Below are 24,947 nucleotides of genomic sequence, written 5' to 3'. Positions count from 1 at the left end.
GTTTCTGCGGGAAACAGAGTCCGAGCTTGAAATTTTCACTCATAGGCACGGCTCCACTACACGATTTTATTAAGTAAAACTTTACATTTAACTCGTCCCTCCTTAGTAAAGTTTTACTAATAAGTCATCTATCTATCTATAAAGGGGTATTATGTATCTATTTATCTAGTGAGCATGTGACTTTATCGGAAATATGTATAAAAAGAGGTTAGGTTAGGCATTTAAACTTTAACCAAGAGCATTGACCACACTATACAGAATACACGTGATGACGAGCTTCTTTCGCGTTTCAACACGCTTCTTTATTAATTCTCATTCTCGCATTATCACCACTTGACCACTTGATCACCCCACTTTATATATTGTGGTCGCTCACAATTCCCAATTCCCCAGTGATTGATTGTCTTATCATTGACGTGACTATGTGGCTTCTGGAGAATGAAGATGAAGCTCTTGATGGTATAACAAATTCTACTTCCCTCCTTTTACTTCTAATACTGACAAAATCGCTATCCAGGGAAGCGACTTTGGTTACGACCAGGGAAGCGATATCTTTTCGGTCGAACTGTTGCCGAGCGTACGCAGCATTTCTTATACCCTCACCCCTACTCATGGGTCCCCGTAAATTAACTTAAGCCTAGCCGGTCAGCTTGCTATAAAAGGCCCTGGGGCGGAGAGAGTATCGCGGAAGCACGTCGTCATCCGCGTCGATAAAGTAGCTGAGAGAGATGGGGTACGACGCCTTGATCTTGATATTTATTCCTATCTGTGCTTTTGATTTGCTGATATACCTTATCCAGGAACGTGTTTCGAGTCGTTCACAAATTACCGTTGAGGACCTCGGCTCAAAGTCTGGAACGTGGTTAAACGATGAAAGGTTTAAAGGCGAGAGCCGTGTACTCTCCCAGGATGTAAATATCCTTCGAATGGGCTCTTTCCCTTCTAAATTCCGGCAAGTAATTCTATAATTACTTCGCATGCCCAGAAATTCTGACCATGAACTACCCATTTTAGCATCACCTGGTTTCCTGTAGTTTTGAGCTTCGTGTTTACCGCGAACGAACGCCGAGCCGACCCGGTATCAAAACTTCGAGAGGATCTTGAGCAGCTTGATATCAAGTTCCTTACGGACTATGACAAAGCATGCACCCATGTTGTATCAAAAAAGAGAAACGTTGCAAAAGGCCTACAAGCTCTAGTAAATGGACAGTTCATCGTGACGGATGCGTTTTATGGAGCTATCATCAACGCTGCAACACCCGAGGATGGGAATGATGGTATGACTGCAAGTGCGTTGGAGAGCGATTTCGACGCAAATTGGCCAGATGCTATGCAATTTGTACCGCCACCAGGAGACGAAGCCGTGCCAAGGCCAGTCGAGGCTTTTGCCCCTAATCCTAGCCGCTCAGAGATATTCCATGGCTTCTCCTTTATATTTTATAACCGAAAGCAATTCGACCAACTTCTAGGGCCTATCACGAATGGTGGAGGTAAAGCGTTGCTAAATGAAGTGGTAGAGGGGGAGACAGTCATTGATGACTTCATCCGGTATGTGAAAGGGGTCGCAGGAGAGAAAGGGTTAGGGGAATTTGAGGATGGAAGTGAAGGCAAAGGCGTTGTCGTGGTCAGGTGGATCCCAAGTCCTCCCAAAGATGCCGTCTGGTTCACCGAATTTTACACGTCTGTTTCCTTACGACTTGATCACCGACTTATTGATCAGAAAGAATTCCTCGACGCCATCCTCAATAATGATGCTAGTGGTTTACGAAGACCACTCGAAGCAGAAGCAGACCCATATACACCACAAGTCGAACCGCAGCCTCCCACGGTAAAGGAGACCATGGACATAGATGAACATCACGTCCAACCACAACAACCACCACCTCGAAGACGAGTGAGAGGGACCGTGAAGAGTCGTTTCAAAGGATTTAATGTGGATTTGGAAGATGACGATTTACCTGTGGATTCCCCGGCTCCTGTAGTACCCCAGGCTGCAGAGGCGGAATTTTCACAGGAAGCTCTCTTCGTGTCGCAGGATGCTGCGTCACAGGAGCCGAACGAAGATATCCATAACACTCGACAGTCGCAGCGAAAACGTCGCATACCCCCACTGCCCGAGCCGCAGAATATTATGGATGACTTTGCCCCTACGGCTGCGCAAGTCAAGCGTCGTCGTATCGCTGCTGGAGAAGACCCCGTTCCACGGAGGCCCGCGCCCTCGACAGCGGAACCTCGGAAACCTTCCATCAAAGCCCCCAAAGTTAAGAAAGAAATTGATATTCTCGAACTAGCGCGACAACATCGGGAGGAGGCAGAGGCCCAGGCGAAAGCTGAGAGAGAAGAGCTGGCCATGGCTCCAGAGGACCTGGACCTAGCAGAGATTCGTCGTCTGCATATTGAAGAGCCTATGGAATTGCGGCAGATGCCACTCATACGCACCCGAGAGCAGGATATAGCCGATGGTCGCTGGGACCCAGCATGGAACGGGCGGAAGAACTTCAAAAAATTTCGTCAGCGAAACGGGGTCCAAGGACGGGCGCCACAAAAGATCATCGTATCTCTCGAAGAGGTCAAGTCGAAAGGGTTCGGTATTGGCGATGACTACTGGCTTGAAGATGATAGCCAACAACAGAAGAGAAAAAAGCAGACTCAGTCACAGACTCCAGGCACGGATGGGAGAGCAGATCAAACAGAATCTAATGGGCATGCAAAGGGGCCTCGAAAGCAGACCCAAAGACTGCCTAGTGAGATTCTCCCTCAGGTCGACAGCAGTGAAGATGAGGACCACCGCATGGATGATGACGAGGACGAGAACGCCGATGTTGTCATAGCCCCTGCTTCGAAGACACGGGCAAGCAGGGCATCGCAACAAACAGCACCTTCGCAGTTATCGCGGACCACGACACGTAGCACATCACAGAAGACACAGTCTTCCAGGACAAGCAAGCGGCCCGCTCCGCCTCTCACCAAGGAACAACCGACAAAAAGGTCTCGCTTAGGGTTGGTAGCTGCTAGTGACGATGAGAGTGACGATGAACTACGGTTTAGATTCGGGAAAAGATGATAGGATTCCCTTGCTCACTGTACGCATTGTAGGTGCCTGCTAAAGCTATGTTGCATGTGCATAGGTTTCTTCTATCAACGGGGTATCTCGTCTATATGCCTCGGTAGCCTAGCTCTTAGTTCTGTTATGAGTGAACCATGAGAATAATGAAAAATCTAGTATCTACTTGGATTCAATCCTGGCCTGACCTGGCATTGATATGAGAGTGACGTAGCTGGAATGCCTGTCTGTCTTTCTGATGATGATACACAACCAACCCCATGCTATATCATACACGCTGCCTTCGCCCTAACTGGAATGCCGATTATAATTATTACAAGCTATAGCTTAATGCTCTGGATCAAAGAAACTCTCAATCGCCGTGGCGAAGAAGCACGACTGATTCTTCCACATTAATCAATCCATCGCATCCATCTCACCCGCGCTCTTGGCTTCATGCTCTTCGACGGGCAGGCCGATCAGGCAGCTCGAAAGCATTGTTTCGAAGTTGACCCAGGGGTGGATCTCGCCAAACAATTTGGATCCATCGCGGCCGGCGACGCGCAGTAGCTCGGGCTCGCCACCCGGATGGAAGGGCAGGTATGGCGTGATGTTGTAGACGCGGCCACCGAGCACGGTCCAGGCATCTTTACCCTTGCGCCCCGTCTGCCGGCGCAACATGCTGGGGGTGACGCGCAGGTAGGGGGCGCCGGGGCCCAGGTTCCGCAGATCGGACGATGGATGGTTCGCTAGACGGGCCCAGTCCAGCGGGCTACGACCTGGCTCTAGCGTTACCTTGCGCGAGGGCTTCTGCGGTTTGGTGGAGTGGGTTGGGGGCGGCGCGAGAGTCGAGGTCCCGGGCTGCCGATCGTACTGATGCTGTGGCTGCCGATTTGGAAGCGGTCCGCGTGAGGGAACACCCAGGAAAGAAGAGCCGCCGCCGCCGCCGCTATTATTTATATTGTTCAGAGTAGGTGGGCGGGGTGGCGGCGCCATAGACGTTTTCGAGGGCACCGGTAGCATCGGCGTAGGTAGGTGAGGAGGGGGGGAGGGAGCAGAAAGAGTAGGTAGGGTTGTCAGTGAGGGGTTGACATCGGCAGCACGTGCGATGGCGGCGACTGAAGCAGGAGGGTCGGAGAGAGAGAAGCAGGGTATGTTACTACCGTTGAGCGACGTTGATGGTACTGCTTTTGGTGTGGTTTGGGGCGAAGATGAAGGAGATCGAATCTGTGGTATTGATGCATTTGCAACCCCATTGGCTCGCTGTGTTGCTGAGGGGGTATGGGGAGGAGGAGGAGGCGGCATAGCTCCCTGGTCAGCTATGACTTTAGACATCGTGGTCGGTACGGATTCCGACTCAGGTATTGATGTGGGTAGTGGTTCATCTTCATTCTCATCCTTAGTGCTATCCCCGTCCCCATCCACATCCTGGATGGCACTATCCAGCCTATCCTTTGTCGCCGGCGGAGGTAGACGACGTGTCGGGGGTGGTTGTTGAATTATGGGCTCGCCACGCCATATGGCTAGGAATGTTTGTACCAAAGGTGGCCTCCAGATGACAGCATAGACAACTGAAGCCAAAACCAATGTTAACCCTAGAAGCGCCATTCTTCTTGAGTCAGCTTGGTATAGCAAAGCAACTCTTGATGAGTTTATGATTTCAAAGTTATTCCAGCATGTTAGATGACTCTTTTTTTTTTTTTTTCGCTTTTCCTAAATCAATAATAAATAAATGAATGAATGCGTAAATAGAAAGTTCGTCATGCGCTAAAAATAACTAAGGTTAATCGTTTACTACTTCTTTCGTACACTAGGTTATTATGTAATTTTCTGGGTCATGGAAAGTTATGAATCATGTGTCGTGCAGGATGTCAGCGTAAGCCGATTGTTCAATACGCTAGTGTACTTCGCGATAAGGGAATATTTGGAGATAAGTTCAGTATTAATGGGAAGTACGTAGTACATACATAACTAGTTACATGTACCTAGTAGTTACCTAGGTAGAATCTGGTAGATAACTACTAGGTACCTAGATATACCTAGGTTAAGTATCTACCCGACTTGAATAACCCGGGACCCTGTACCTGATCCACCGATAATACAGGGGACAGCGCTGTACAATTAGTATTACCGTACAGGTCCATCATTGTATGTAGCTGCATGATTCTGGGGCGACCTTGGAAGCTTCTCAGCTTATCAGACTTCTATAGTTAATTCTACCAAGTCCCATCAAGTGTCCAATAAGTCCTTAACTGCGGGGGAGCGGTGTGATGTTTTTCTAGCGCCATAATGTGTAATGCTAGGTACTACTGCACGAATAAACAGAACTGCATATGAGAGAAAGAGGGGGAAAGTTGTAGATCTAAAGTGTTGGACACGACGAACATTCACACGTATGTTTAGGAACGTCATGTTTTTTTTGTGGGTTGCTTAGGAAGGTGTACCGGTAGGAAATTTGTGAGAATCAAATGTTTCTTAAATGGTTCGCCTGATTGTGTGTTTCTTCTCTCCTTCTCCTCTTGTTACTCCTTCGTCCCTCAAATCTTACATAGTATTATCTTTTTGACCTCACAGCCTCAAACCTCTTTCTCCATGCTAGCACCCGTTTACCCTTTATTTTAGGGGCTTACCCACAGATCCATAAGTCTCCAGTTCTACCCTTAAAATTGATTGTGCTACATTGAACCCCCCGTCAGTGTCAATTAGTCCCTGGGTAGCTAGCTAAATTGATAGTTGCCTACCTAGTAGTACTGCATAGTACCTAAATAGGTACCCAAGGCAACTTGAACTGGCAACTTTGAAGTTGCCGTCTAGTATCCATAAATCGGTGAGATCCCGTCAGCACATGAAAAGGGGATAGAACAGAAAAAAGAAAAAAAGAAAACAAGAAAAAGAAAGAGGAAATAAGACAGAGCACTTTGAGCAAGTGCAATCCCGTTGAATAAGGTTTGGCTAGTTTCAATTGGAATTGGAAATTGGTTAGGTACTGGAAGGTAAGGCTCAACCATCCAGTGGGGACACAACCGAGTGTCAGCTGCGAACCTCTCCCTCTCTGTTCGGGAAAAAACCATCCATGGAAAGAAGCATGGGGTTCGATTTGACCTAATAATAATTCTTGTCGCTTTTTTAGCCATGCACAACGCGCCTTTCATCCCTCTTATTACATCTGCTACTACCACTACTGCCACTGCTGCCACCACTGCCACTGCTACTGCCACATCTACAACTTCGTATTATACCAATTCGACTCATTCGACCCATTCGACCCATTCGACCAATTCGATAACCAAGGATGGCCTAAAACGACCCCCTTCTGCTGAATCATTAACATCAATTGGGAATAAGACAAAACATATAAGCACAGGCACAGACACCCACACAGGAATAAGACCAGGGACATCGACAAGGACACGACCTACAATCATATCCACCACCATCAGTGCCAAGACTGCTACAATAACAACCACCGCTTCTTTCTCTCCCTCCTCGAGAACCCCCCTCAGGCTGCGAGACCAAAATGTTGCCCCTGTTACAGAGGTGTTGTTGAAGGAGCCAGGAATAGGAAATATGCCCCCCGATACAACCTCACCTCCATCTACAAACGCACAAGGGAACAACAGTCGATCGCAGATGCCATCACTTAGTGCTGCCGCCGCGAGGGCCATCAATAGGAACCCCCTGACGCCCAAGATCGCCTCCAAGACAGCACATCAGCCACCTGCTATAACAACTACAACCACATCTGCCAGCCGTCGTCCACAGCATCCTACTCTAGCTAACGCTAACTCAAGTTATCGCTCATCCTATCTCGACGAGTCCACATCCTCGTCCTTTGCCTCACATCTAAACGCCAATATCGCCTCTCGTTCTGGCTCTAGACAAACTCGAGCCGAAAGTGCCCATACCACACCGAGTGGTACCCCGAACGTAGAACGATCAGAAGTTTGGGAACCCCGATCTAATTTCGCATTACCGAGCCCAAGGCTCGAAGGAGAGACAATGAGGAGATCAGCCGCCTCATTCAGTTCAATATCTCCGGATATGGGCGGTCATGGAAAGGATACTTTGGACTCTAAGTTCTTTCATGCCAGCGATATGAAGAGTAGTCGCCCAGCATCGGCTTCCAGAACGCCCCAAGCTAAAAGCCCAACTTTCCTCCATGCCAATGGCAACACCAAAGAGAGCAAATCCTCCCATCCGACTTTATACAGCCCTGCTCCAGTTCAATCACAAGAAACCCTTTCTAGTAAATTTATGTATGCCAATGGAACTCCAGAACCTCGACACGCCCCGACGCCTCCGGTATCTCGTAGTTCAGGGTCTACACCATCGACAGGACTCAAGGCGTCCGGAAACCGACCGGCAACGAATCCCTCACTTACACAGAGGCCTATGTCTCCTGCGATACTACCGTCCCTCGCCTCACAAACCTCATCTAAACCCAACATAGGCCCCGGAGCAGGCCGCCCACAAGTTTTATCCAGCCAACAATTGGGTCCTTCCCCGCCCGTGCTGCGCCGTTCTAGCACCGGTACGTCGCGGGCCGGTGGCCATTCCCGCGCGGGAAGTCTAGCAAAGGGGGAGCATATTGTCCCAAAACTTGCAAACTCTCGAGCGTCCCCGGAACCCTTCGTTCCACCGAATGTTCCGTCGACACCTGCCCCCCCTCCTCTGACGCTAGCTTCAATAATACAGGCAGCGGAAGATCTTGCAGATAATGATGGATCAGCGTCCCCAGACGAAGCACTTTCAGGGCTGCAAAGTCCCACAAAGTCTGTCCACTCTATAGAGCCGGCCAATGAATTAGTCGCAAATGCGAGGCGCGAACGCAAAGTTCAAGACTTACAAATCACAAATGCTTCTCTCGAAGCCATCAACCGCACACTTGAACGTCAACTACGAAAGCAAACCACAGAGCTGCGGAGATACCGACGCTTATCGCGATCTAGCCGGCTCTCCGCGGCTTCTACTGCCTTATCCAGTGAAGCACCAGCAGAAGAATTTTCCAATGAAGGGATAGCGGCGACTGCCCTTTCAGATCTTAGTGAAGAGGAACCCGATATAGAAGAGGAAGATTCATTATTCGAAGATGATATGGCATCTGGCTCGGTCAGTCCCAGCGTCGGGGGCGAACGGGATACGAAGCATCGGAAACGAGACGAGGAACGGCTACAGCTTGACTTGTCTAACCATCAGCAACTACTGATCGACTCGCAGAAGATCAATCAAAGCATTAAAAGATGCCTTGACTGGACCGAGGTGCTCATTAGCGAAGGGAAGAAGGCGCTCGAGTATCATGTTAGGGTTAGCGACGTGGAAGTGGGCGGGAGAGTATTGGACCCGCTCGACGATGACGACGAGCGTCCTTCTACTGCGGGTAGCTTTCCTGACGATACGATTACGCTCGATGAAAAATTGTTAGATCACCCCCCGGGGCTAGTAAGCTGGGGATTTGAACCACAGGATAGGGACAGCGGTATAGAACTCACGGTAGTGGGAAGCTAAACTCGGAAGTTAGCAATATCACTGCCGCGGCAGTGCTTATACGACCTTTTCCTTTTCCTTTTCTTTTTCTTCTTCTATTTTCTGGATACAATTCATTACAGCATATAAGACAACCGACTGCAAGCGGCCTCGGGATTACATTATTGTACTGAGCAGCTACATTCTTCATTGGATTCCACCACCTTTTCTTTGTGTCGACTGTAACATCAACGGATACCCAGAAATCATTACGAACAGGCGCTGGGTCAGTAGACCATCTCCCCACCCTTGACGCGAACCAACTTTCCTATTCGAGTCTCATAATGATACCCCCAAAACAATAATGAAGCAAAGAGTCAAAAGAGTACATAACCCGAGATAAAAAAAAAAGGAGTAGACACCTACATAGAGGTAAACGCAAATTCTATCAGAAGCCATACTTGGAGGTGTACATATGTCGACTATGCGAAGACGCATCAGTATCAGGTCGTACCCAGCAAGGGGAGTTACCTAAATGCTCGCAATAGAGCAAGTTGGCGAGTTGAATACAGTCTAATACGAGACTCCACATAGCAATTAGTGTTTTCAATCAAATAAGAATTCAAATTAGTCCAAAATCTAGATACGTACCTAGTAGTCTATCAAAACGATTCATGCTGTTCACATCAGAGACGAGGTATAGTTATTACTTGGGAGTGAGTTTCATTAAATCTCTATATGAACAGAGATGTAGACGTTTGTAATTAGGAGAGCCTTTCTTACCTCTCTTGGTCGAAGTCTCCTTACCGACTAGTCTATACCATAACGACCATTTATGGTCTTGGTTTGCCATCTTTTCTTCCCCCTTCTCCTTAGAATTTGCGTGTATCGTGATATACGCAACACAGTTTCCTACTTTCTCAGATCACCAGCATTTTGGATCTTGGATTCCACTCTATTGAGCTTGAGTCACCCACTCGTTCCATGTTAAGCCCTTTAACTAGCTTAGACGAGCCTTCTCGTCATGAGTTTGCCTCACATGGAAAACCCGAAAACTCGACCATCTGCAGTCGTCTACCCTTCTGTGTCTGGTGGATTTGATAGAGCCCCTGGGGCTAATGGGGTAAACCTGATCAGGACTTCTCTTGGTGCTGGATATCGGGATATGCGCCATCTGTTTCGGGTATATAAGATGCCCTCTTACTAGAATCCTTGTCCTTGCCTTTCTTCTTAGAGTCCTTCTCCTTCTTGATGGCAGCCTCGGCTACCAGCTGCTCGAAGGCCATGTAGTCACCTTCTTCTTCCGGGGATCTCCGAACCTAATGGACAGTTAGCGGATCATGGCTTGTCATGAAATAATCAGGGGCATAAAAATGTGACGGCCCATGGAATGGAAGTTGAACGCCCACCTTTTGGAGGATTTCAGCAATGATAATCAGGGCTTCTGCGCGCTCTAGTCGCTTGAACAAAGGCACTTTCTTGTCGTGGAGTACGCTATCACAAACTTCGCGCAATACGCTCTGAATCTCAAACCTGCTGCCACGCCATGCGGCAGTGAGGATCTTGCCAGTGACTCGGCGCTCGTACTCCATCTTCTTCTCATCAGTCCAATCCTCGCCACCAGCTAGCTCCATGCGCGCCATTTCCTCCATGGTTTGCTGAGCTTCGATGGCCGACGAAATAGTATTCCAAGTATCCTTGACTAGGGTTCCCTTATCCTTCATACGGCTAAAGAAGCCACCAATGCCAAGGAACTTTTGGGACTTGAGAAGCGCGGTGGCTTTCGATAGGTACACTGCGCTAATAGCTTGCAGGATATCGACTCCGAAACTTTCCATCTTGAGGTTCTCGACCTCAAGGCGAGTCTTTTCTTGGAACGCTTTCGTAACGTCGGAGCCTTTGTCCGTTTCGGTCCAGACTGATATGCGATCAATGAGCTTGCGAGCGAGTGTATCAACACGTTCTTGTCTGACTTTGGCACGTTCTTTCTCGTAGGCTGCGAGCTGTTCGCGCTGCTCCTTGGATAATCCACCCTTCTTCTTCTCCTTTCTGCGAAGTTCCTTCTCTTCCTCTGTCTGATCCAAAACATGCGCATCGTCTGACGGGCGATCCATAAGCGCAGGCCGGATAGGGATCGCATGCCTGGAGGGTATCGAGGTTCCAGAAGCGTTGGGTGATGGTGAGGGAACGCGTGGGGGCACAGAAGGCTTCTCGGCAGAGGCGTCAGAATGTCTAGATTGGTGTCCAGGTGGGGTCTTGTTGTCGCTAGCCAGCTTTTCTGGCTCATCTTCGACAACGACAGCGGGCGGTGTGGTGGCGGTGGCCGCGGCAGTTTTGACACTCTCGCGTTTGGCCTCTTCGGTTCCTGGAAATTCCTTCTCGTCAACTTCCCCTGCTCCCTCTTCTTCCCCAGCCATAGTGATATCCATAGTTGTGGTGAGATCCTTCATGAGACTAATCTCGCCGATCCAGTCAGCGAAAGCATCACCGCCAAATATACTACTAAAGAACTCGGCAGGGTCGACAAAACCCTCGGAGGGCTTAGCACTGTCCTTGCCATATTTATCATATGCTTTTCTTAGATCAGTATCGGATAATACTTGGTAGGCCTCGCCAATAGCCTGGAACTTCTCGTGGGCAGATGGATCGTTTGGGTTCTTGTCTAGAGTGGTGTGTTTGTTAGTATGGATAATGGATAATGGATAGTTAATGGTCAATGGGGAATGGGGAATGGGGAATGGATTGCAAAGTGTTTGGTGCGCGAACCTGGGTGATGAACGATGGCGAGCTTGCGATAGGCTTTCTTGATTTCAAGGCCTGTTGCTGTAGGCTTGACGCCTAAAGCATCGTAATATGACGTATCAACTACCATGCTTCCTCTTACTAGGCTAACCACGAGTATAAGGGTTGGGTCTGTTCGCGCGAGTCTGCGGGGGTTGGAGGTAGGATAGGATAGGTACACGTGGACCGTGAAAAGGAAGTGAAGAAAAACTGGCGATCCTCTGATTGACGTGGAGGGGGAGGGGTGGGATAGATAAAAAAGAACAAAGGTTGGGTATAGCTGTATAGTTTATCTTCCAAGTTATTATAAGTCGTGTGTCCAAGAGGAAGGGAACATGAAATTTGAATAGGAGGTAGGTGTCAGGAAGGTATTGTGAATAATGCAAAAGATAATGTAGATACCTAATGTTACTCAACAACTTACATACATAGAAGAGAGCACGAGATAAAAAAAAAAGAAAGAAAGAAAAGCTATGACGAATGTTATCAGCCTACATGTACACATGTACCTACTACCAATGTCCGATGTCCATTGTCTATCATAATACTAAGTAACTACAGTAGGTACTAGGTAAGTTCAAAGGGGATAATATGGGCCGTCCCTGAATATGGGCCGTGGGGCTGGCCCTTACTGCTTTAAGTAAGGCTCTTACTACTTTAAGTAAGAAGCGGTACATTCTGGGAAGCGAAACGAGCTTTTTTAGTTAATGTGATTGGTTGGGATAGCTTCGCAGTGAACCAATGAAATCAAGGAGCTAGCACAACCTAGGTTTAGCTCAGTTCTAATTCTCAATTTGGATCAAAACGTCCTTAAGGTCCGAGCTTTGGCAGACTCTTTGAAGGGCCATGTGTGAGACAGTAATATTAATACTGTGCTAGACTGTATAAGTCAGCCAATTAAATAAGTTCAAAATTACAAGAATTATTATGTAATAAAATGCTCGCATCACGTGACACTCAAGATTTATACAGGTTTCATAATATTGCATAATTACGTACCTAATCTTGGTGCGCTAAGCGCCGCTAGTCCGGAGCCTTTAGTACACACCAATCTTCAACCTGGTGCGATTAATTCAATTCAAGATCAAATCTCTATTCAAAAATACAGATCAATAGCCCTTAATTAGAGATTTTGAATTTGCCAGGTTGCACGACTTCAACATTATTATTGCCGAAGTTATTTGATACTTAAACTGGTAGCGGTACCGCGTACGGGCCATTAGAGCCATATGCATCTAATGTTTTTGTACTCTTAAAGTAATCATCCAATTGAAATTATCCGATAAAAGTCATCTTAGTAAGCCGATAAGAATAAGACCTTTCATTGGCTAAAAGATAAAATGGAAAATATCAAAAAATACATAGAATTTATGTGGCCTTCTTAAATTTTATTGGCCAACTTGGCCCCACGGCCCATATTCAGGGACGGCCCATATTATCCCCTTTGAACTTAGGGCCTGGTAGGCTACCTAATGTAGCTTTACCTACACATGTCACATGTGCATATCATCAACATTGAATGATGCATATGTATATACCCAGATACTTGTCATTATTCCTCGCTTTATGCCCCGCCCCATATGAGTCTTGAACCTACCAAGATATAATATATTTAAGACGTTTAAATCGTGAACGTTGTCATGTTTCACACATCAATGCATTAGACAATATCATTTGAAAACATGTATTTGTAATGCTGTATAAATACATAACTACCTACTCTAGGTGTTAAATACTATTAACCTACATATGTACCGAGGTAGGGATGGATGGTGGGAATCCGTGGGATCTTGGGAAAGAATTTGAATGAATCTCAAATTGCCCCGCTGTAGTATACTGTGTATGGTTTTGGTAAATATTCACAGGCACGCAAATCATACATATGCATAGGTATCATCTAGATTATGTACCATGTAGTTACTACTATCCATGATATGTACAGTGTAGATATAATAGTAGTATGCACCTACAGAGTATATAGTAGTATTAGGAGTAGTTATTAGTAATTAGTTATCTTAGCAAGCTTAGCCTTGAAATTTTTTACGCCACCACAGCCACCACATACATGGACCGTGCCATGTATCTGTGGGGCTGTGCGTGTCGTGTCAAAATTTCAAGTCTAAGACACGAGTGTGATTTTTTGAGGTTACCTCCCCAAAACGCCATACAAATTTTTTTTTTCTTTCCGACAAAATAATCAATAACTAAACAACAAAAATAGATATCCTTAATTTCTAAACGCTCGGAGGTAGATAGATTCCATATCAAGCCCTGTATACATTTTTTATATGTTATAGTGAAAAGATTCAAAAAATATGGACAATAACCTAAATTTAGGTTACCTCCCCAGACCACCAATTGCCACCCCTACTAAGCGACAGCAAAACAACGAAAGGCCCTATCCATTTCAAACAAGCTCTTAGGGCTAGTGATAGATATTCTAAAGCCCGTTAGCATTTTTTCTGATTTCTCTGTCGTGATGTTGATGGTATTATTTGATTCGAGGGGTGAAAATCACGAATCACGAATTTTTACCATTATAGAACATTGACACTCGGCGATAATATAACCAATAATGTTCCAATCAATCCCAAACTTTATTGACTCGTATTATTATTTAAGAGCGTGGCTCTTGTGGCTCTTTAAATGGCTCTTTAAATGGTTTGACTGGATTGATGGTACGGTATATGTGCCGTCTCAGAAGGGCAGGTGACTGCTTTTCAACGCGTTGTATTTTGTCTTAACGCGTTACTATTCTCGTGGCCTGGACAGGCTATAAAAAGACAATTGTCTACGTTATTATGTGTGGGAAAGTAACTATTTGGCGTATCGCGTAAGTAAGTTTGATGTGGCAACTGATGGGAGTGACGATACTTATGTAACTTTATGGAATATACCAACAACTAAAAGCCGTAAAAATACCAAAAAAATTGTATTGAATTCGCAATGGCGTAATTATCTGTATTGGAGTAAATTTGGATGCTTGTTTCTTGATTGTAATGATTATTTTGATGTTTTCAATATTTGTTGTAGGGGGCTATCATATAAACGATCACACTCGTGCCTCAGACTAGGAGACGGTTTTGCGTGGGAGGGGTGGGTCTGGGGTCTGATTGGCTGAAAAGTGCTGTGGCGCAAAAGGTACAAAAGCAAAACCGTCTTCCTAGTCTAAGCCACGCTGAGATAAGTAATTAGTTCAAAATAACTAATAATTGAACGTTGAATATTGAATATTGAATATTAAATATTGAATATTGAACTTTGGAACCTTAAAGAAACCACTTTAAAAACTTCTAGTTGGAAGGGTGAGTACTAGGTTGCTTTAGGTAGCTTACATGTGCACTATAATGCCCCTATGTTACTAGTATTAATAACTAACTAGTAGAACCTGTCAAAAGACCCCCACCCGAGCTTATTCAACCCCTGCCACTTTCATCCTCTCGAAGCACTGTCGGTAAGCCTCATGAATCTCTGGTACTGTATAATTGTACTCCTTCAACTTCCCTTCTAGCTTCGTTGTATCTAACAAGCAGTTACTTCGGCCTGCCTTGATCACCTTGGCTTGTTCTTCCACACTAAAGTTCTTCCACGTGAAACCCGGACGAATTATGTCTCTAAACAGCGTCAGTACTTCGTTGTGGCTAATAGCCCCTGGGTTAGTGAAGTTATAGATCCCGGTGTCATTATGCTCCGCCATCAGGATGGATGCCGGCAAAAGGTCGGTCAGGATCGTGTTGCTGTTTGGGATGTCGACTACCCGATCATACTTGCTGATCTTGGTGACGAAGTTGCGTGGATGTAGGTTATCGGACACCGGCATACGCAAGCGGAGGATCAAACAGTTTGTATAGTATTTGATAACCTGCAGGCCATCCCAAGTCAATCGCAATGTTCCCCATAGCCACAAGCAAAGAGCTCGACTTGGGCCCGAATTTATCTTACCTCCTCAACATGGCCCTTGGTTTCGGAATAGAAGCTGCCGGTAAAATTGGCCGGGTCCGTCTCCTTAAATCCAGGACCTCCAATCGGGTGAGCATCATCGTAGTGATATATGCACCCGGTAGCAAAGACAGTACAGTGAATGCCGGCAAGAAAGCAACAGTCGGTCAGATTCAATGTCCCAACCACATTGGATCGTATCGTGTCCTCCTTATGGTCTTCACACCAATCGACATTAGGACGGCCGGTACAGCCAGCACAATTTAGAACGTGGGTGGGCTTGACCCTGTCTAGCTCGGCCTTGACTGCTTCACGGTCTTCCATACGGGTAGTCGTGGTAAAAACCTCCTTGCCTTGTTTTTTGAGAATCGACTCGAGATGGCCAGCAACCCAGCCCTTACCGCCCCAGATCAAAAATTTATGTTTCTTGATTTCATGCGTTGCCATGATGGATATAATGGATTATGCTGTGTGATATTAACGTCTCTGATTGGTGATGTGTGTATAAGAGACAAGGGTGAGAAGATGATGCTCCAAGCGCTTTTGGATGTAAGAGAAAAGAACGAGTTGAAAATTCAAGGGCAGCAGAGGTAGTAAAGCAAGATCACAGAACTTTAGCAGAATAGCAAAAGAGTGGTAGATATTAAATCAAATCGCAATGATGTTACAGCTTGAAGTTTCAACATAAGAAAATCATAAAAGTTAAGGTAAAGGTAGGTGTAGATTAATACATATAGATACATACCACATACCTAGAGGCTAGGGTAGGCTATGTAGGGAATAGGGATATGTTCCGTTGTACAATACGGTGTAGGTGTTGAAAGTATTGGAGGGGCAAAAACATTGAATTGGCCTTGGCATAAGTTGCACGTACGTACATACATACGTACATATGTACCTAGGGTAGGTACATACATAGTTACACAGTATTATGAGTAGTACGGCGTAGTACTGTGCTCAGTGACTGCTCATGTCCCGGGTGATCGGCAATGCTTGGGAAACACCAAACAGGTCGCCTTCAGCGATAAAGATAATACGGAGGAAACCACGACTTTACGGAGCAATATCATTGATGCATTCCTCAAAGTGGCTCAGGTAGGTACACATCAAATTTGGATAGCACCCTGCTAAATTCTACTACCGTAGAGCCCGGTGGGAGTTCCTACATACATAGTACAAACCTACATAGTAGTGATAGTTATATATCTCAATCCAAGAGGCATTATATTGTAATGCTGTTAGTTATACGGAAGTAGGACAAGTTTATTAGGAACCTTGAAACTGTCATACCTTATGTACAATCATCCATATTGTGTACCTACGGCCCTACCTACTGTAAGACCTAGGTGTGTGCATAATACCTAGTATTAATTAACTAAATGTTAACGCTAACTTTAAAATATTGATCAAGTTGTGGCTTAGTACTTACTAACTACATAACTACATAAATGAAATACATAAATATATAATATCTACGTATTCGCATCATGTACATATCGGATCTCTCATATGCTACTAGTTACATAACTATATGCAGAGGGTTCCCGAAATTTAAAATCTTTGATTAAGGCTAGCTGGAGTGGGCCAAAGCACAGCTCACCCCCAGCTCAGCCAATGGACTCGTAGGTTCACTCCTTTCTACCTCTAGCTTTGCTACTTAAAATTTGGTGTGGGGACAGAACCTTGGACCTCCAAGGTTGAATTTGATCCTACAATCCTTGTTAAGGGCGGCAATAACTACTATGTAATATACATATGTTGTTTAATGTTTACAGTACTTGTGTAGGTACATGCTAGTGTAGGTACTAGCTCCAAATGTTCTTAACAGATTCGAACTTGATTTTCCGACTTCCAAAGTTTCTAGAAATCGCACAGAACACATCAACAAAGTGCTGTCGTGTTCCTCAATCCCAATCCCCTAATATAATCTTTATTGTAATGATATCTTTACTTTTTGCAACAACAACCTGAACACTTAGTACCATCGTGTACTACGTATCACGTATCACGTACCACGGCCTACTACACAATAGGTGGTCTCTGATATTACGTTCCAGTGCATCGCGATATCTTAGGAACTATCATCAGCATTCGTAGAGACGTTGTCCTTTCGTTTACATATATTTTCCCCTTTTTTCGTATTCGTTCTGAACTTCGTCTCTAACCTAACCATTTCTTCCTCTACCAACCGCAAAAATGGCTGGCATCAAAAATATTCTCTACTACACCTTTCACCCGAATCAACTTCGGTCAATCATACAATGGTAAAACTTGTCACTCGCTTTTCCATATCATACGTGTCACTGACTCAGATTTTCAAATTACAGGAAACTATGGCACGACCCGGCGTACAAGCGTGATCCTTCCAAGGAGTCCCCTACTCTGCGATCGTGCTTTGAACTGTTGAATATGACGAGCCGCAGCTTCGCCACCGTCATTCAAGAGTTACAACCTGAGATGCTCTTAAATATTGCGCTGTTCTATCTCGTGTTGAGGGGACTTGACACTATTGAGGATGACATGACACTCCCGCTTGAAAAGAAGGAGCCTATGCTGCGCGAGTTCTCCAAATATATGAAGATTGATGGCTGGACTTTCACCGAAAGCGGCCCTAATGAGAAGGATCGCGATCTCCTTGTTCATTTTGACGACGTAATCGTGGAACTAAAGAAGATCGACAAACATTATTATGACATTATTGAGGACATCACTATCAAGATGGGTAACGGCATGGCCGACTACGCCCTGAATGCCGAGTTCCAGGCAGGTGTTGAGACTATTCCGCAATACGAGGAGTATTGCCATTACGTGGCAGGTTTAGTCGGAGAGGGCCTAACGCGCATCTTTGTCCAAGGAAAGACGGCGAACCCAGCTCTCCTGGATCGCATGGAGCTATCAGAGAGCATGGGCCAATTTCTACAGAAGACCAACATTATTCGTGATGTGCACGAGGACTTCGAAGACAAGAGGAGATTTTGGCCCAAAGACATCTGGAGCAAGTATGTCGACAAGTGGGACGATCTATTCGACCCTAAACACCGTACACAAGCTTTATACTGCAGTTCCGAGATGGTTCTCAACGCCTTGAAGCATGCTGACGAGTGTCTGTTCTACATGGCTGGTATCAAGGAGCAAAGCGTCTTTAATTTCGTCGCAATTCCTCAGACCATGGCCATTGCTACCCTAGAACTTGTGTTTCAAAATCCCAAGATCTTTCATAGCCATATCAAGATCACCAAGGGTGATGCTTGCCAATTAATGTTGCAGTCGACACAGAATCTGCAAGTGGTGTGTGATGTTTTCAAGGGATATGCAAGGAGGATAGCTAAGAAGAATGACCCGCGAGATCCTCACTATCTTGAGATCAGTGTGGCTTGTGGCAAGGTCAGTCGCTTTTTTTTTTTAAATCCTAGGAACATAAGTCAAGGGATATTAACCAAACTTGTCCAGATTGAGCAATTCATCGAGACACTATTCCCCACGCAGGACGCGCGAAAGCTAAAAGCTTTACAAGACACAGAAGGACAAGAAGGTGCTCAGAACGACTTCTGGGAGGCCCTATTGTTGGTTGGGTCTGTAGTATTCATTCTTCTATTCATATCTGGTTTGATGGTATGTAAAACTCGTATCCTACGAACCCTAACATAGTTGGCGGATATTGACAAAACTCGTACAGCTTGGCTTGGCGTGGTATTTCGGGGCACGGTTTGACGTATTGTTCGACAAAGAGGTAGCATCTAGCCTTAAAGCCGCCAAGGCGACGGCGACGGCGACGATAACGTCTCTTGCCCACGAAGAATTATAGAGAGCGCACTTTGGAGCTCTTGCATGGCGTTGGGAGGATTTATAGGGTCGAGGAAAGTTGCACTAACAACAAGGTTACTATGGGCGAGTAGCCAGCTAATGCCGTCACGCGTAATGTGGTAAGGCATTGTAAATATCCCTACAAGACATGACGGTATGCCCTGTTTTGAATCATTACTAATAAATACTAATACTGTAACAATTACATCTCATTCTACAGTCTTATAACCCCTTTGAGGAGTGGCTTGATAAAATATGAGAATGGGTAGCACGGATGTCAAATTACAACCTAGTCTTTCCATGACTATGGTTGTGCCGAGAAGTGCTGAAATCAAACAACATGGCGAGGAGTACCGAGTCCATCGTGGCTCGTAGGCACACTATTGGGCTGTCGAACTCGATGAATTTCCAGATAGGGTTCCCCATTGTGGATCGTCAACATACCTTTCTTTACTTTATATGCTAAATCCCCCAAGTAATTATTGGTAGAGATGTTAACAATGCAAACCCCGTGAGTTGGAAGCTGCTTTGGATATATTCTGCTATTTTACATCATGGTACGGCTACGAACATGAGAGTGCTCTGAGACACCACGAATCCACGATTGACTCTGTAATATCAATACGTTACTCTTGCTTCCCTTGTACCTGCGTAGGCTAGCTCTCGATGACGGCCCGGAGCTAGGAACAGGACAAGCATGGCAAGGCGATGGACATGGTTATTCACGGACATGAATATTCTTGGCAATGCGTCTTATTCATCGTCAAATCGATCTACCGAGATTTGGATATAGACAATGGCGATGGCGTAATACTTACCAGCATGTCAACCTAGGTAGGTAAATACACGTAGTTATATGCGTGCTTGTCTCACATTGAACCCCAACGTTTCGAGGCTGTAGAGGAGACGATCTGTTATTAGTATTTAACTTGTTATTAGTAATTCTGGCTGGAGCCGCTGGGCTGGCTACCTTGGCTGGACGTGTCTATTTTTTTCTTCTCGCGGGTCTTGCCAAGCAGCTGCCAAGATACGTTTCATCGCCAAAAAGTCTCAAGTTGTCGAATCCAAGACCTTGGCTTTCCATCTTTTGTCTCATATCCCACAGTGAATTGCGTAAGCGTGCGGATCTTCCCATGCTATCGTGTAGAGTAGACCGTGAGCACGTAATGCGGTTTGCGTGCTGTACCATACTAGGCACTATGCTTTGCCGATCATCAACTAAGCTTTCTCGACTTCTCGACTTATCTATAATTAAATTCTAGTTTAGACATCGTAGAGGGATGAGAGGCCTGGGATAATTGTGTCGATGGACGCGATGAACACGATGAACGCTGGATGAATGAATTTGAATAATGTCGCTTGATTTGATATGTACCATCTATCTTCTTGTTCTGTCTTAAAAAATAATATGTGTATATACAATAGCAATGATAGTCTTCGCTTGAACCGTCACCGTCACCGTCGCCGTCACCGTCACCATATCATCATCATCATTGGTTTCCGTTGTTAGCAATGACATCGGTGGTGCCTCGAGTGTTGCGTCGAACACTTGCGCCAGTAGCAGCACCTAGCTCCTTTATGCGATCCGAGACCGCTGTGGCGTCGGTAAGACCCTCGATAGACATAAGGTAGGCGGCAAGTCCTGCGATATGTGGTGAAGCTGTAGTCTAGATTAGCTCATGTATTCTCTTTACCAACTGCATCGAGTCCGCATGGAATAAGAAAGCCAGAGAAGAAGGGAAAATAAAGAATGACATACCCATAGAAGTACCGCTCAGCGTTTCGCTAGCCGTATCGCTCGTAATGCCGACGCTCTCTACGTCGACGCCAGGTGCAAATACGTCCACCACGCGACCAAAGTTGCTAAAGCTTGCTTGTAGGTCGTTGGTCTGGTCGATAGCACCAACCGTGATGGCGTTGGGGCTGCTTGCTGGGGAAACATTGGCCGCATCCTGGGCCTCGTTTCCAGCGGCCACCACGGGTACAACCCCGTTAGCGAAGAGGCGCTCAATGGCATCGTTGATAGCTCGGGAGGCGGGACCACCAAGCGACATGTTCATGACAGATTTTCCCTTGGTAGCATCTTGCGCAACGAAGTTGAGGCCGTCGATCACGTCAGCATTGGTGCCACCTCCTTGGGCATCAAGAACCTTTACGCCAACCAGCTTGACATTCTTGGCCACTCCAAACGTTGCGCCCCCAATGGTGCCTGCAACATGAGAGCCATGGCCATTTAGATCAGTAGCCTGTTTATATAAAAACAATCGCAATGTTAGCTTCAAGTTTTATATGTCTGGGGGGTTTTCCCCCTTTTCATCTCGCGCTTTCAGCAAGTGTGGTGGGTGAGCAAGTCTCAAGCGTACCTCTTCTTGTTCAACAGCGTTAAAGCCCATCGTTGCCCGTCCTTCATAATCCTCATGCGTAACCATTATACCAGTATCCACAATGTAAGCCGTAATGTTTTCACCACCTGCGTCGTCAAACACGTAGCCGTTGCCTCCCACTTCAGCATGACTTAATCGAACCAAACCGGTGGGTGCGTTGGCCTGGTTGACCAGGCCAAAGGCCTTGACGTATGTGTTGGCCTCGACATAGTTGACCATGGCCATATTGTTGATCTCGTTCATCATGAGGTCGTCCGACTCCAAAGCCATACCGCGCCATCCCGACATGGCAAAACTACGAACCCTCGTGGATAGTAACTGGCCATTGAGACCTCGCTTGCCTAGGTTGCGTTTCCTGACTGCCATCTTGACAGATGCTTCGTGTGCGCTGATTTCATCGTCGGTAGTATTCTTGTGGTAGACCACGATGTACGAGTTGGGGACCACGTCCGTCGCATCTGGATTACTAACGAAGACCCCCAGTGATGTCCCGGACTCGGCAGTAGGTCGCCATACGTTCAAAGGGCTCGCGAAGGTGCCCAGCGGGGTTAGGGCGAGAAGGGTGGTAAAGATCTTGCTGAGACTGGGCGCCATGATGAAGAATCGGAATTGGGATATTTCCTCTTTTGTGCCAGACAAAGATTCTGAGGATTTGTCTTCAAGTTGATAAAACCCTCTTTTTCAAGAACAAGAGAAGGACTTGAGATCAAGTATATACCGGATGAAGGGGAGTTGGGAATAATATGTACAAGTGAGTGGTACGAAACGAATATGAGATTTTTTTTTGGTAAAAAATAGAAGGATAAGGATGCAAGACGAGTCTAGGTTAAGCAAGCAAACGAAGATGAAGAAGAAAAATGGAATAAAAGTTTGCACCCTAACAGTCCGTTCTACGTCCTATGTCTTTTTGAAGAAATGGGATCCACCCGGAGAAGAATAGAAGAAAAAAACAAGTTTGGTAAGGATGGTTGAAGAAAACAAGACGACGAGGAAAGCGTGGTGAGAAAACAAGACGAGGGACATGGGATCTTTAAAGAGTGTTTTAATCGGCAGCATAGCCGCATGTAGTATCATATGTATCTAGCATATTTACTAGGTAGCCTCGTAAGGTCCTGCCCCATAGATGAACCCCTTAAGCATGAGAGCATGGGAGCATGGGAGCATGGGAGATTCAGCAGCATCTTGGTCGGCTAGACATGCAAGAGGCTACAGAACATAGCTTAGAAGGCTCTCCAGAGTCAAGATGCTTGCCTGAGGAGTTCGAGATGGGAGCCGCCATAGGCGCCAAGTGCCGCCAAGTCAAACGTCGAACCCCTTGAACGCCGCGTCGATCCACAGACAGGGGCCCGGAGCGCCTTGTACACCTTTAGCCAACTCGTCAGGCCCAAACGAGGTCCTGTGACAGGCTAGCTGGGAAAGTAGCAGGGTGATCGTGTTGCAACGAATGCATTTCATAGCCAGATCGTTGCGTGCATCATTCAATGCCCCAGACTATACTACAGTAGGGATCCGTTCGGTTAAAGTCTTATTATCGTTAGCAGAAGTTGCAGAACCTATTCGTCATACAAGAAGCAACTTGATGGATTGGATTCAATGTTGTTGTTACCACAGATCTGTATTGTACAACCCAAAGGATGCTCATTTATAGAATTTATGAAGCAGAGCTCAATGTACACATACCCTCCCTATGTAGTATGTAGTACCTAGGCAGTTATATATGTATGAGAGATGCCTGAAAGGACCTTTTTTGGATTACGAAGCCATCATGAAATGGCACACAGCTAGCATGGATTAATAAAAATTGTAGGAGCAAAAAGAACAAGTTTTGACGACTGGCCAGCAATTAAAGACACTGGGTGACTGGGTGTATGTTACTTGTGTAGTTACTAGTTAACATTTGAATTTTAAAAGTCCAAAGTCCAAAGTGACAAAGTCCAATATTAATTAGTAGAGATGGATCCATTGAGGCATCCGTCCGTCCTGATCCATATGTAACTGCGTTAGGCTGTTTGAAGTAATAGCAATCGCTGTATTTGCTGATTTCCATTGGTCAAAAATACAAACTTACCATATGAAACCACAAGCTTAAATTCACAGTCTATTACTAGTCTACTAACCTAGTAGTATTGCGAAATAGGTAGGTAAAAAGATAGTTACTAACGTTATGTCTGTACACCTTTTGTACTGCTTACCTAGTAGCTAGTAGCCTAGTACTGCTAATGATTTGATGATGTACTAGGTACTGTACTGTAGGTAGGTAAAGGTCCCTGCATTATCCTGCATTACATATGTACTATCTACATACTATCTACATACTATCTACACACTATCTGCTTTACAAGCGATGTACTGTGTCGTGTGATTGTTTTCTTATCACAATCAGATCCTATTATAACTTCAATGCTTATAAAAAGTATCGAAACTGTCTTTAGTTATATGTACCTACATCTTGTTGTTTGCTGGGACCCGTTTAGACCATTGATAGGACTTTTGGTGGGAGCATTGAGGCGTCAATACGTCAAAAATGTTTTACGCACGTATAGTACTAGACTGTGCTGCCGCTATACGGAGGTCCCGAACTGCCTTTTTCCCTTCTTTTCCCGTCTTTTCCTTGATATATTGTCACGCTGGTTGACTAAATCGTATCCACTTTACATAGTATAATTTCTCATAGATTAGGAACGGGCATGTTAATAACCTTCCTATGTATAAATGTTACTAATTAGTGTTAGGACTAATACTATACAGTACTGTGTAAGTATGTATTCTCAAGTCATGCCAACTTCAGAACGCGAGTCATTCAGGAAAAAAAAAAGAAAGTAAAAAAGAAGGCTTGTTGTTGCATTGAGAAAGGGATCGAGGTATAGACATAGACATGGAGAGGCAAAAGCTGCAAACCGCTCATGCAAGTAATTCCGATGCGGATCCACTCCGGCACGCTCAGGACGTTGAATGGCGATCTGCTGCAAGTGTGCAGTCCACTCAGAGGCCAAAGACAGACGCCAGCCGGCCCAAGAGCACCATTGTACTTCATACACGTAGACTGCTACTACATATATGTATGTATGTTCAATGTTGGTCAATGCAACATGGTGGCTGTATATGTATGTTGGTTAAGTTGGTTAAGTTAGTTAAAACACCAATAGATGTCTATTTTTGATATTGCATGCGCAAGAAGATAAGAAGACATTATTATGTATAAGAAATGAGGATACTAGCAAAGCAACATCGAAGGGAGGATTCTATAAGAAGCGTTCAAGTGATGGTATATATGTACCCTAGGACCTACATGTAGGATCTAGGTAGGTACATACATATTTGTAAGGTTTATTATGTATCGATTGATTATTGATGTTGCGTGTAGTACTACATATGTAGTACAATACAGTAGTAGGTGCGTGAGCCTTGAGGTGCGTGCCACAGTACAGGGTATATGCCTACTATATACCTACAGTGCATACATGCATATTTGTGGCTACCTAATAAAGTACATGCATACAATGTCAGGACTCAGCAAGAGCGATAACTAACAT

At 45.5% G+C, this 24,947-nt stretch overlaps 6 protein-coding genes across 6 annotated transcripts; 2 read left to right on the top strand and 4 right to left on the bottom strand.

Annotated features, from left to right (window-relative positions):
- The first annotated feature begins 157 nt into the window (after window positions 1-157).
- On the top strand, window positions 158-3,262 carry GGS25DRAFT_455400 (uncharacterized protein). Its single transcript, XM_049258887.1, has 5 exons — window positions 158-459; window positions 518-577; window positions 642-733; window positions 801-952; window positions 1,015-3,262. The coding sequence occupies exons 1-5, from the start codon at window positions 423-425 to the stop codon at window positions 3,062-3,064; spliced, it is 2,391 nt and encodes a 796-aa protein (XP_049113211.1). The 5' UTR covers window positions 158-422; the 3' UTR covers window positions 3,065-3,262.
- On the bottom strand, window positions 3,263-4,876 carry GGS25DRAFT_455401 (uncharacterized protein). Its single transcript, XM_049258888.1, has one exon. It carries the CDS (start codon window positions 4,649-4,651, stop codon window positions 3,461-3,463), a length of 1,191 nt encoding a protein of 396 aa, XP_049113210.1. The 5' UTR covers window positions 4,652-4,876; the 3' UTR covers window positions 3,263-3,460.
- Window positions 4,877-9,212: 4,336 nt separating this feature from the next.
- GGS25DRAFT_507695 (DnaJ-domain-containing protein) lies at window positions 9,213-11,744 on the bottom strand. Its single transcript, XM_049262411.1, has 3 exons — window positions 11,273-11,744; window positions 9,916-11,168; window positions 9,213-9,825 (listed from the first exon to the last, which is right to left on the bottom strand). Exons 1-3 carry the CDS (start codon window positions 11,376-11,378, stop codon window positions 9,640-9,642), a joined length of 1,545 nt encoding a protein of 514 aa, XP_049113209.1. The 5' UTR covers window positions 11,379-11,744; the 3' UTR covers window positions 9,213-9,639.
- Window positions 11,745-14,550: 2,806 nt separating this feature from the next.
- On the bottom strand, window positions 14,551-16,050 carry GGS25DRAFT_507693 (NAD dependent epimerase/dehydratase). The gene is made up of 2 exons (XM_049262410.1): window positions 15,230-16,050; window positions 14,551-15,149 (listed from the first exon to the last, which is right to left on the bottom strand). Exons 1-2 carry the CDS (start codon window positions 15,671-15,673, stop codon window positions 14,700-14,702), a joined length of 894 nt encoding a protein of 297 aa, XP_049113208.1. The 5' UTR covers window positions 15,674-16,050; the 3' UTR covers window positions 14,551-14,699.
- Window positions 16,051-17,310: 1,260 nt separating this feature from the next.
- GGS25DRAFT_455261 (farnesyl-diphosphate farnesyltransferase) lies at window positions 17,311-19,385 on the top strand. Its single transcript, XM_049258886.1, has 4 exons — window positions 17,311-17,490; window positions 17,554-18,610; window positions 18,677-18,838; window positions 18,903-19,385. Exons 1-4 carry the CDS (start codon window positions 17,423-17,425, stop codon window positions 19,029-19,031), a joined length of 1,416 nt encoding a protein of 471 aa, XP_049113207.1. The 5' UTR covers window positions 17,311-17,422; the 3' UTR covers window positions 19,032-19,385.
- A 1,021-nt stretch (window positions 19,386-20,406) lies between these two features.
- GGS25DRAFT_455230 (subtilisin-like protein) lies at window positions 20,407-22,159 on the bottom strand. Its single transcript, XM_049258885.1, has 3 exons — window positions 21,394-22,159; window positions 20,790-21,276; window positions 20,407-20,690 (listed from the first exon to the last, which is right to left on the bottom strand). Exons 1-3 carry the CDS (start codon window positions 22,006-22,008, stop codon window positions 20,521-20,523), a joined length of 1,272 nt encoding a protein of 423 aa, XP_049113206.1. The 5' UTR covers window positions 22,009-22,159; the 3' UTR covers window positions 20,407-20,520.
- Between the last annotated feature and the right edge of the window lie 2,788 nt (window positions 22,160-24,947).

The sequence above is a fragment of the Hypoxylon fragiforme genome, assembly GCF_022984875.1.
Source record: "Hypoxylon fragiforme strain CBS 206.31 chromosome Unknown GGS25scaffold_9, whole genome shotgun sequence".
Taxonomy (NCBI): Eukaryota; Fungi; Ascomycota; class Sordariomycetes; order Xylariales; family Hypoxylaceae; genus Hypoxylon; species Hypoxylon fragiforme.
This window is presented reverse-complemented; position numbering and strand designations above follow the sequence as displayed.